This window comes from Pseudopodoces humilis, chromosome 27, assembly GCF_049639895.1.
Source record: "Pseudopodoces humilis isolate 2021_Gansu_Grassland_sample_001 chromosome 27, ASM4963989v1, whole genome shotgun sequence".
In the NCBI taxonomy this organism is placed as follows: Eukaryota; Metazoa; Chordata; class Aves; order Passeriformes; family Paridae; genus Pseudopodoces; species Pseudopodoces humilis.
In genome coordinates this window covers 1626159-1638539 of record NC_142226.1, presented here as the reverse complement: position 1 = coordinate 1638539, position 12381 = coordinate 1626159, and the positions used below count along the sequence as shown (strand labels likewise).

The window sequence follows — 12381 nt, the reverse complement described above, 5'->3', positions numbered from 1 at the left end:
GATGATTTGCCTCTATCTCTCCCCTCCTCCCCACACCTCAATCCCTGTTTAGCTCCCACCAGCCACTGTTCTCCTTCAGCAAAAAGGAATAAGAACAGCAAACTGACAGAGCTCCATCATTTTAGCTATGAAAAGAAGGGCTTGAGAGGAACAAATGTAACAGCCACTAAAAATGGCTTGTGTGAATCTTTGGTGCAGAATGGCTCCTTGTGTATCAACTCCAGGTTATTCCACACAAACAGCCTCAACCCTTCATGGTGACAGGGAGAGGACTTCTCTTAAAATCTGCACAAGTGCCCTCTCCACACACAACACCAGGTTTCCTTGTGTCCCTTGCAGCTCAGAAGAGATCACAGCAAAGCAGCACCAGCTCTGCAGAGCAGCTCACCTCAGCTCTCTTTGCTCATGACAGCTTTGGGTCCCAGAGCTCCCAAAAATTAAAGTTCTCAAGACAGCTCAGGAAAGTGATAGAGAAGGAAGTGAGGAATGCTCATCCCAGCCTGCAGCAGCCTCCAGCCCAAAGGAGGGATGAAGAATCCCTGTGCCATGGCAGAGTTCACCCTGAGCCAGCTCCTTGACCCACTGCTGCCAGGCTGGCCACCCTGGGAGTGCTGCACTCCAGCTCCTTTATTTTACAGACCATTTTTAGGGCTATTGTACACAGCAGCTTGGTAGTGCCCTACAAAATGTGCCTTGCCCCCATGAAAAGCAGTTCCTTGTGAAAGGAAGAGTTTTGAAATCTCCTGACAAATAGCTGGAAGAGGCAGGCTAAGAGCTGCTTCTGAAGTGGCCTGGGGTTTCTTAATGTGTCTGGAATTGCTTTGGGACAATTATTTTTGCAATCCTCTCTTCTTGACATGTTCTTTTCAGCACAATGGACAAGACAGCATGTAGGTTTTATTACTCTGGAAAGTGATAGAGCAAGAAGTGGGGGATGCCTGCCCTGCCTCCAGCCCAACAGAGGGATGCCAGATCAGCATCCCTTAAATGAACACAAGGGACATATGGAGTGTGGCCACAGCGTCACTAGACATGGGCCAGACAAAGAGCCTCCTTGGAGAGACATAAATGAATGAAAAGGATTGAAGGACACCCTTCCTAATAAATGCATTAACACGAGGCACAGTATTGTGCTATTTCCCTAAGAAAGCAAAGATGAAGGACATAAAGTATTTAAGTCAGAAGCAAAAGAGCCCCCTGGGTGGGTAAAGCTCCCCTCAGTGCCGCAGGACAGCTCTAACAGCATCCATGCACTCAAAGGAGCTTCTTGCCATACTCTGCAGGTGAAGGTACATTTTGTTCTTAACCTTTAACATGCAAAAATCCTCATTAAGCAGGATACAAAAGCAGCAGAGACAGAGAGAGAAACAAGAATTTCTGCAGACAAATAAAGAAACAGCCAAAGTTCAATGCATTATTAAAAAAGCAGGTAAGTAGGACAGAAACCCACATGTGCACGGTGCAGGTGTTGCCTCTACAACCTACAGCCTGGCATTCTGAGCACAGGTCACAGAGACAGGATGGCTGGAGGCTCCAGGAGCACAGAGAACAAGCTGTGAGTGAGGCTGAATCCAGCCAGCCCGGGCCTCGGCCATGCTGCTGACTAATCAACCAGCCTCCTTTATTGCCAAGCCCTCCAGCTGCCTCGCAGCAGGGTCTCCCCATTCCCTGCTTTCCTTCATTTATTTTCACTTCATTAAAGGACAAGCAGTGTTAGGAAGAGGATAATGCTGCTGTAAGATGAACCACGACAGAAGCAAAGGAGACGTTTGAAAAAAATAAAGGGAGGAGAGAAACGGAGCATAGAAATCTCCTGTAATAAACCTTGGGAGAGTGTGGAGCAGATGTGAACAAAGAGCTGTGGAGGATGCTCCATCCTCTCGCTGCTCCCTTCCCCCCTCCTCTGGAGCACATGTGATGAGATCACTCCAGTCAAACGCACATGCATGGCACAGCACTAAAGGAAATCAATATTTTTGTTAAGCACGAGAAGGCAGAGCAGCTCAGCTGCAGGCAGCCTGCTCGGCTTCACCCTTTTTGTTGGGGATGCAGGACCCAGGAAGCACGTGCTGGGCCAAGGGACTGCTGGCAGGGGAAGCTCCTGACAGATTTCCTCTCCACAAGGTAGGCTGGTCTCTGGTTTCATGGCTCATTAGAGGGAGGAGGTCTGTGCCAGCACAGGCACTTTGCCTCACGCTGGGAGCTCTGCCAGATGCTGCCGTGGGTTCTGCAGGGCACCCTCGCTGCTGACACTGCGCCCCACGAGCTGCAGGGATGCCCCAAAGAAGGATTCTCCTCTTCCTGTCACAGGGGTGGATTGATGAACTGCTCTCTGCACACTGATTGACAAACACACAACTCTGTTTTGGGCTTCCAACCTCATTCCCTCAGCTCCCACCCCGCTGTCAGCCCCCTGAGGCACTCGGGCCATGCCAGCTCACTGCAGGGCTCTTGGCTGTGCCAAGCATCACTGCTCACCTTTCTGAGGGCCTGGTTTCCGCATTCTACCACCTGCTGCTGTCCTTATCCTGGGACTGGGTTGCTCTTACAGAACTGAAGATGTCTAGGACAAAAGAAATAAAGATGAGAAAATTCCCCATTCTGGAGCACACAGTCATCTGCACCATTAACTCATCACACAGTGGGGAGAAACACATGCTCTGTCACCCGGGCTTGCACAGAACACACACAACTCATTTCACCCCATGAAACTACAAGACTTTCTCCAATTTGTGGACAACATCAAATTCATGGCAGCAGGAGCAGCATAAATAAGCATAAGAAGCACATGCCTGTCTCTGTGCTAACCCTACAGTGGGTCCAGAGCGTGTGTGTGGAAGGAGGGGCTGCTCCCACTTACTAACAAAGGGAGGCAGAGCTGGAATTTATGAAAGAAAACACATGGAAACATAACATTAACTCTGGCAAAGCAGCACAGCAATCCCCAGCTTACCACTTACAATTCAAATTGCTCCCAGCAGTTCTGGGGAATAAGGATGAGAAATTGGACAATGACCCAGGAAATACTTTTGCTGTTAGTACTGCCACGAGTGTCCAAGTTGTGCTGCATTTTTTTTTTTCCTGGTTGAAGAAACTGGCTGGACTGTGCCCAACAAGCAAAGGCATTTACATTCTTGTTATAAAGATATATCCCTGAAAAATCAGAGCTCTTGGGAGATGTGTGCTGGATGTGAACAGGGACCCAGCACAACCACTCTCACAGGGCAGGGTCTGCCACACCCACAAAGCCCTGCCAGGCCCTGCCAAAAAACATCCAAATGAATGGCTGAGCCACAAACAAGCCCTTGGGAAAGCCAGGAATAGCATGTTTTGACACTCCACTAACTAATGAAAGATTAATTGTATCAATATAATTCCATTTTGTTCACAGTGGGGCAGTCAGGAGGAGGAGGAAGCTGTCTCAGGACACAGCATTGAGTAGCTGCTTAAAGGGTTATTTACACATCCAATTTGGCAAGAATTTGGAGTTTTGAAAACCAGGCTTCTTCTAAATGTAAGAGAAATAGAGTTTAATTTTCTATAACAGCTCTACAAACTACAGCCTCTTTACATGCAACACTGAGCAATACTCTTAGAAGGAAAATACTGAAGGAATATTAAATACTAAAGGGGAAAAGAAATCCTGGTTATTTTTTTAATCCAAATCAAAAGGTGCACAGTAGTCACTCTCCTAAATAGCGTGTGTGTCTGTACACGCTTGTGAAAAGAGTAAGGCTGGTTTCCCCTTCAGTAACAGAAGGTAACCTACATGTGAAAGATTATTTACAACTTTTAAAGCTGCTTTTCATAATTTTCTTCAGTTATTTTTATTAAAGACTAGCAGTCCTGGCAGGAAAAGTCCCCTAGACATAAAAACCCAGGCTGAAAGGTGTTTATATATAAAGGCACAAGACAAGCATTCGCCATCTCTGGCTCTGCCCCTCTGCTGTCTGTGGGACTTTCTCAATTACCCACACACATAAATGCCCATTTGTTTGGCACAGGAGCTCCTGTGCTCCTCTGAGGGATTCTGAAAAGCTGCTTCAGCCTGAGCACCTCAGAGTGCTGCTGGCAGGGATGTGTGACCCCTTCCCTTCAGAAATATTGGGAGAAAAAAAATTGTGACTGTGAGCTGCTCAGACAGGGCTTGTGAAAGGTTATGGCCCAGGACAAGGGTGCACTGCTGCACCCTCCATCCTCACAGTGGGAATAACCTGAATGAGGCTCAGGGGGACCTTCTCACCCTGCACAACTCCCTGACAGGAGGGGGCAGACAGGAGGGGTCAGTCTCCTCTTTGAGGGAACAAGGGACAGTTCAAGAGGAAATGGCCTCAAGATGTGCCAGGAGAAGTTCAGGTTGGACACCAGGAAGAATCTCTTCAGGAAAGGGTTAAGCATGGGAATGGGCTGTCCAGGGAGGTGATGGTGTACTGAAGAAATGACTGGATGTGGCACTAGTGCTCTGGTGTAGAGGACATGGTGGTGTTTGGTCTTGATGATCTTGGAGGCATTTTCCAACCTTAATCATTTTATAATTCTGTGATACTGATAAAGCACAGAGCTGACTGCTGGTATTCCTCAGCCAACACTGCAGCAGGCTCTCAGCAAGATCTTCTGTTATGAAAAGAATCAGATGTTGTAAATGTGCAATTTAAATAAATAAATAAACAAACAAACGGTGACTCTTCCCCAAAGGAGGAGACATGAGCTGCATGGGGAGTCCCACTTTGCTGAGAGCCACGAGTGCCAGCTCAAGGACACTGCACTCCAAAATACATCTCCAAGAAACTGTCCAAATGTGACAACCTCAGCCTGACTCTTGCCAGCCTTCACAAGCCTCCACCACAGCTCTGCACTACCCAGATCCCCTGTACATCTCACACCACAGGACAGCAACACGTGCAAAATCATGACTCAAGAAAAAAAAAAAGCAAAATAATTGGTGTGCTCAGAGTCATGTAATGCCTAGAGAAGAGGCAGATCCAAACTCCATGAGGCACAGCTTCATCCTGCCTGCCCCAGGGGCAGCTGGACCTACACAGCCAGAGGGGAGCCACCAGCCTTACTGCATCCCAGGGATTCAGGGATGCCTTTCTTCAGCCATGGAGACAGACACTGTGTACCCCAGCCCTCCTGGAACTGGAACAGTTACATCTGGGAGGGGATGCACAAGGATCACCAAATCCTCCTCCTGTCCTGTCCCAGACACCCCAACAGTCCCACCCTGGGGGTGTCTGAGAGCACTGTCCAAATGCTCCACATGCAGGCTTAGGCTCATGACCATTTCCTGGGGAAAGAACCTTTTTCTATCCAGCCTGTCCCTCCCCTGACACAGCTCCAGCCATTCCCTTGGATCCTGTCCCTGCTCCCAGGGAGCACAGATAGGAGCTGGCTCTCTGCTGCCCCTGGGCTTTACTAACACAGGGCTTGGGAATTGATGATTTCCATTGACTGTAATTTATAGTTGCCCAGAAGAGCTGTAAAATCTCCACCCTTGGAGATCCTCCAAACACCACCAGCTCCCTCCCCTGCCAGCCTGATCTAACCTTGTAGCTGACTGACTTCAAAGTCAGCCCATCTCTGCATGCAACATTGGACCAGACAACCTCCAAAAGCTCCTTCCAACCTGAAACACCCAGGGACTTTATCTCACTGACAACAGATTGGATGGCAAGAAAAATCACTCTATAGGTTTTGACAAGGCTGAAATGCCCCAGTGAGGAGACTTCAGTGTAGAGAGAAGAAAGTCAAAGGCAGAACAGACAAGCTCACAGGCACTGCAGGACAGGAGCACCGTGGTACCAATGAACGTGGCCTTTACTCCATTCAGGGACTAAAGATTGAAAAAATGTGAAAATAAGAAAGAGAAGAAGCTACAGTCTGGTATCCAAGGGGCAAAACCGGGCTATCCACAGAGACAGATCTTCCAGAATCGCCTCAGGCACAAACATGGACCTGTTGGCTGGATCTATGGCACAAAGGACACAATCTTTCTGTTGTATCAAATAAAGCCTTTGAGATTTCCACAGCCCAGCACACGCTGTAATGCTCCATCTCCAGAGCCTGGCACTTGCACAGAGCTGCACACCAGAGTTAAAACTCCCCTTGTTTTCAAAAGCTCTGTTTCTCCTGCTTGTGGAGATCAAGATAATCTCCCAAGCATGAACTACAGCATTACTGAGTGTTGCTTTCCAGAATTTATAACCTGAAAGGACAGATCAATGTGCAAATTCATTTCAGCAGGACGCTACCTTAAAAATGTAAAAAGACCAACTGATTTACTGCCTTTAGTAGCAGATGAAATGCCTCTCCCAGAGTTTCAAACAACTTTCACTCACCGAGATATCAAAAGTGCCAAGGGCTCCACTGAACTGTCATGGGCTCTAGTTCCCCATCACTCCTACAAGACAGCAGAGTCAGTACAAACACTGCGGCATAGCAAAACCTGAAAGCACAGAGACAAAACGAAAAAGTTTGCATTTAATTGCAGAAAGGCTACATTACCAGCTGCATTATTCATGTTCATATTTAATTCATTTAAAACATCCAAATTTAAATTTAAAGACAGCTGTAACAAACATTCCCACTTGCACTCGCAAAGCAGCACAGAACTTGACACAATTTAAGTTCAGCTTGCAGTGAGTACACGGGACTGCGGCTGTTAAACACCTTTGATATGAGTAAGATCACATCAACTGAGCTGATAGAAACTAGTTCAGCTTTTGTAAAACGAAACTATCACACAAAGGAGGATTGAAAAGACTAGACCTGATTAGTAATGAAAAGGCGAGAGACCACAGGAGAGGCATATAAAATAATGAGTAGCATGAAGAGAGAGAACTGGGGACTCCAAATTATCCCCTACCAGTGCAGCAGAGCAAACCTACAAAAGTAAAAATAACTCACAAGTACATACCAGGGAGAAAGAACAGTTCATTGGAAACTAGCAGATGTGCAGCTTCCTTATGGAGGAAGTTATCAAGACAAGTAAACGAGTAACCTTAGAAATGGCACGGACATTGAAAGGCAAAACAGCATTCGTAAGGGTATCAAAGTATGAGACCCATGGGCCATCAGTAGCCAGGCCTGAATCAGGAGCTGAAGGAAGGTTGGGTGTCCAACCAAACCCACCCCATCACTGCCTCAGCTGCTGTTTTTTTTCCCTTAAAAGCTGAGCCCTTGCCCTGCTGCCAGGCTGCTGACACTGGGGGCAGGACACCGGCTCAGGACACGGTTTGTTCACACCCTGGTGAGCCCTGTGCTGGGTTACACTGAGATTCAAACCTCTGATGCCTTTTCCCTTTTTCTCAGGCAGCAGAGAGGCAGCCAGGGCTGGAAGAGCATCCCAGGGCATCCCCAGCACCGCACAGCCTGCAGCACAAACACTGCAGAAATGCATCTTAACCTAATTAAATTCTCCCCCCACTGCTCTTGCCAACAGGCTTTTCCAAAAGCTCATCCCTAAGGGCAGACAGATTCAATTCACCTGTGCCAGACTGGAACGGAACTGCAGGGTTAGAGGGGAGCCTGCTCTGCAATATTCTTCCACAAAATGTGGCAACTGCAATATCAGTAAAATAAAAATGAGAAAAAGTGGATGGAAGATGTTGTCCCATCTTTCCAGACCTCATGAGATGCATGTAATCCCTTTATCTCCAAAGCCTCCACTCCTTTGGAGCGCATAATTATGAAAAGAGTTAGAGCTGAGGCTCTTAATGTCTCTTCTAGGCACTTCTTTATTCCACTCAAGGCACCAGTCACATCTGAATTATTTCCTGGGGTTGTTTGGACTTCCTATTATACAAGGATGATTATGGTGAACCTTGGGATGGAATCCAAGTCGGATCTCAGCACTACCACGTTTGATTGAAAGGGAATCTGAAGGTTTGTTGACAGTGTGCCAAGCTTCAAACCTCACTGGACAATGCTGTTGCCAGCAGGCCAGAGGCTTTCAGAGAGAAGAGGAAGAAAACCACCAACAGCGAAGCTGGAAAATGGTTTTATTAGGTTGGATACATACTTCACAGATTAGGATTGGAGGGAAAAAACAAAAAAGGAAGCTCTGCATATTGACAGAAAGCTGTGAGAATGACACTTCTTGGAAATCCCATGGGGCTGCCACAAGAGAATCCTGACAAGTTTCTCATGATGCAAAGTGCCTGCAGTCATTGATTTCTTCCCCACAAAAGGTCTGGAGCACCACGACCACTGCAGCCACTAAAAATCCCTTCCATGTAACCTCTGCTTCAGCTGAGGTTTTCTTCACAGTCATGTTTCCATCAGTGTTTCCAGCAGTAAAGAGCTGTCCCTTACAAATTCCCTCAGGAAATGTGAGGGCAGCACTGTAAGCTCCTGCCTGTCATGGGTGATGGCAGTGCTGCCATTCCAGCCTCCCTGCTGGAACATTTCAGCTCCGTTCTGGAAGCCTCTATGTGACCATGGGTTACACAGGAGCACCCAGGGCATCCCAACCCAGTCATAAAACCAGGCAAGTGATGAGCAGATCATGTGAATTACAGAACATCCTGAGTTGGGAGGGATCCATAATGATCAAGTCCAACTCCTGACCCTACACAGGACACCCCAACAATCCCACCCTGTCCCTGAGAGCATTTTCCAGATGTTCCTTGAGCTCTGGCAGCCTTGGAACCATGACAATTCCCTGGAAGCCTGTTCAGTGCCCCACCACCCTCTAGGGGAAGAGCCTTTTCCAAACTCAGCCTGCTTGCTCATTTAACACCTTTTTGGCCATTTTTAATTTCTATGGTGAAGAAAGAAAGCACTTTCAGCCTATCTGAGAAATCAGAGGGCTGTCAGTGCATTATCTGACTCCTCTTACTGCTCACACTGGACTTGGCTCCTCAGATTTCTGCCTGACCTGTGGACACCAGAACTTTTGCTGGTGTAAACCACAATTCTTGCTCTCAAGGCACACTCTGGTGAGCCAGCTGACTGACCCCTTTCCTGGGAAGAAGCCAAAGACCAGCTCCCAGGACTCAGCACCAGCCTTCTCACAGCCAGACAAGCAGGGAAAGAATCCTAAACCAAAACGCCAAATGAATGCTTCTGTGGAACCTGAGGGAAACTCTCAGGAGTGAGCAGCTTCCAAGTTTGAAAAGGTGAGTCAGAATTTATCTTAACCAATGATTTTAGTTCCTTCCACCTCCCTGTTACCATCCCCCTGGGCAAGACTGGAGTTTTATTTCTCCTTGCCTGTGCAAAGTCACATTTTTGGCAGCTCCAAGCAAAGGCTGATGAAGATACTGCACCTCTGGAAGCATCTCCCTTCATCAGGTCTAGAGAGTCCTCACATTCATACCAGGGAATATTTCTAAGTAATAATGTATGTTGGTATTTCCATCTGCAGTTCTGATCCCTTTGTGGGATCTGAAATACCTGATGGCTGCAAACCATTACTCCTCTTTCTACCATAAGGATTTTTTGTCATTTCCAACATCTCTTGTTCTCTGGAATTAATTTTACCTTTCTACCCTGTAAGAAGTGGACTGATGAACTCCAGACTTCATGACAGGCTCCTCACAAGCACATTCTTCTGTTAACACACTGAGGTGTCTCGAAGATGTGATCACAAGTAACACAATTCCTCAGCCCCTGAGCCAAATCTCACAGAAGTACATATTTTAAAAGACAAAAACACGTGAAAAACTCGGGTAGACCATGTTTCTACAATGAAAATATTGATTTTACGGTTTCCTTTTGAACACCTTCAGGTTGGTGGGGAGGGGGGAGATAGGTCAGGCTCCCAGGAAAAGGCAGCTGGACCACCAGACACTGCTGAGTCAAGCTCAAGAGATCACCTTCAGGGTGAGCACAAAAACCAAGGACCAGAGAGAGGAACCACCACTGTGGGCAAAGCTACAACAGTTACCACATCATCATAGAAGAATTAAATAAAACCTTGCAGGATTTCAATAAAGATTTCCTCCCTATAAAAAAACAAAAAAACAACAAACAAACAAAACCAACATAACCAGCATGGGTCTTGGATCAAACCAAAACATTCTGACATGTATCACTGTGAGCAGACCTTGCTCTCCACAAAGACTGAAGAGGCTGCAATAAAGACAACATGTCTGGCACTCTCCAGGATACCCAGGCTGAGAGAAATGGAGACATGAAAGGCCTTAAAATAAATGCCAAATAAGATAATCTGACTTGAGTCTGCTAAAGGAAGCCCCTTAACAGGACAGATTTTCTCAGTACAGACATATTTACTGATGAGCTGGGAGTTACAGCTCTGTGGCTGCCATTTCTGTAGTGAGGGGGGTGAGCACTCCAGCCCTGCAAATCCACCTTGGAATGATGGGGGTCGACTGCTGTAAGAAGTGCACACAATTAAAAAAATCAGAGCTGCTTTTAAGACTGGTGTTGATTAGTTTCCCACCCACTCAAATAGAAAGAAAACAGTGCAAACCTTAAAACCTTCCCATGCAGGGTGACATGGAGTCATGGGATGGTTTGGGTCAGAAGGGACCTCAAAGATCCTCTTGTTCCAATCCCCTTGACATGGGCAGGGATTCACAGCACACAGAGAATCCTGTGCTGCTCCTCCCCAAACAGGACCATGTCCAAGGCTTGGAGCCAAGGCCTGGGCTGCCTCTCACTGCCATGGACAGAGAGTGGCTCACCATGAACAGACTTTAGCTAATCATACAAATCCCCTGTGGTAACAGCTGGGGTTAAGGAAGCTTCACTGTGCTCCACAATTATTTCAGCAAATCCTTCATGGCTGGTCCTACTGTTGAAGCCACTTTGAGGTTCTGCCTCTGAGGTGAGCAATGCCCATGTTCCACATCCCAGCGTGAAAGGTGCCACCAACACCATTGCTCTCCGTAACTGTTCTGAAGGAGTTTTGGGAGAAGCTGCAGATCTCTGTTTCGGGATGTTAAACAGACATTTCTGATCTGTATCACCACTGTACCTCCACAGAGCTCTCCCAAATGCACTGTAATAAACTCGACACAGAGACTGGCTTTTTGGGCAGTTACATATAGAAAAGCAAAGGACTGATGGACCTCAGTGCCATATGGGAAGAACATGTCAAAGCAAGGAACTGAATCTGTGTGCCCAAGGCTGCTGCTTCTAACACTGAACCATCTGTGTTACAGCTATTTTTTGTCAGCAGGACTCCCATAGCTAAAAGTTAAAGTCTCCTTTAGAAGAGGAATGGCCAGGGTTATAGACTGGCACAGCAGTGCACCCAATCCACTGAGGACACCTGGAAGTAGAGAAGATTTATCACACATGGGGCTCTGTAGCCAGAGCCTGGCAGATTCTGACCGTACCCTGACACCCTGGTGACTGGGAACCAGGCCACAGGCACCTGAGTTTCCTTCCATGGCAATCCCAGAACACGGGGAGCTGCAGGATATGTGCACCCCACACTCCTGCGCTGGCTCATGGCCCCCTTGCCTGGGGACGAGCTGCAGGGTGAACCTCGAGGACAGGGTTGATGCAGAGCACCCTGAGGGTGGCACAGTGGGAAGCCCAGACTTCAGGCAGTAAAGAAAGTTTTGCAGCAATGTGGCTATTGCAGCCTGCACTGAGCCACATGCCAAAGCTAAGAGCTATAACTGAAAGCAGATGGCTTACAGGAGACCTTGAAATGGGATTCTGCCCAAGGCACTTACAAAGTCACCCCTCACAAAAGCACACAATAGGATGCTTCAAAGTCTTTAAATAAGAATTTAAACAGGAGTACATTAAAAACCAGTGCATGGTTTCCATATCAACCCCAGCCAGGCTAGTTGAGCCCCCCCTGCACAGCCAGCCAAGGCTGCTTTCCCAGACAGCAGCTACATGGGTGATGGATGTGGCCCAGAATGGGCTCCAGGGTGTAAACTCTTCACAGGGCTCTGTGAACAGATCTATGTATGTATCAAATGTTTAATCAACCTTATACTTAATTCTCTACTGGAATCTATTTAAAAATAAACTCTTTATGGGATGGAAGATACGGGAGAACAACATATTCCTATGTCCCTATGGAAGGGGAAACAGGAGGCAATCCAGAAGGAAAGGACTGACTTCCAGTTGTGTCTCTATTGGAAATGTAATGACAGACTGTGTAGTGATGCTGCAAGCAGCATGTGAGAATTCCTCAAAGAAAATTTTGCATTAACTACTTCTAGTAATGTAAGTTTGATAAAGTTTCAGCAGAACATTCTCAGGAGACCATAAGCAGGGAAAGGCAGCTTGAGGGGGAAATAAAAAACCAAAGGGATGGTAATTAGGGGACACAACAGAAATGTAAATGAGGGAAGCCTTGCAAAGAGAGGGGAAGGAGGTGACCCAATCCCTTAAAGTACCCGGTATCTCACCAGCACAAGGGAGGAGGGTGATCCCCAGGGAGAGACACGG

General features: G+C 47.2%; 1 protein-coding gene across 7 annotated transcripts in view; it reads right to left on the bottom strand.

The window, feature by feature from the left end:
* The window catches only part of SCMH1 (Scm polycomb group protein homolog 1), a 64714-nt gene that overhangs the window by 43247 nt on the left and 9086 nt on the right, over positions 1-12381 (bottom strand). For 6 of the 7 annotated variants that reach the window (XM_014258675.2, XM_014258676.2, XM_088067393.1 and 3 more), the window contains exons 2-3: positions 6339-6445; positions 2479-2563 (exon numbers count right to left, since the gene is read on the bottom strand). In XM_014258675.2, coding sequence (XP_014114150.1) covers positions 2479-2503 — 25 coding nt within the window. In that variant the 5' untranslated portion in view covers positions 2504-2563; positions 6339-6445. The remainder of the gene's footprint in view (positions 1-2478; positions 2564-6338; positions 6446-12381) is intronic. The other variant, XM_005529868.3, reaches the window with a different exon arrangement.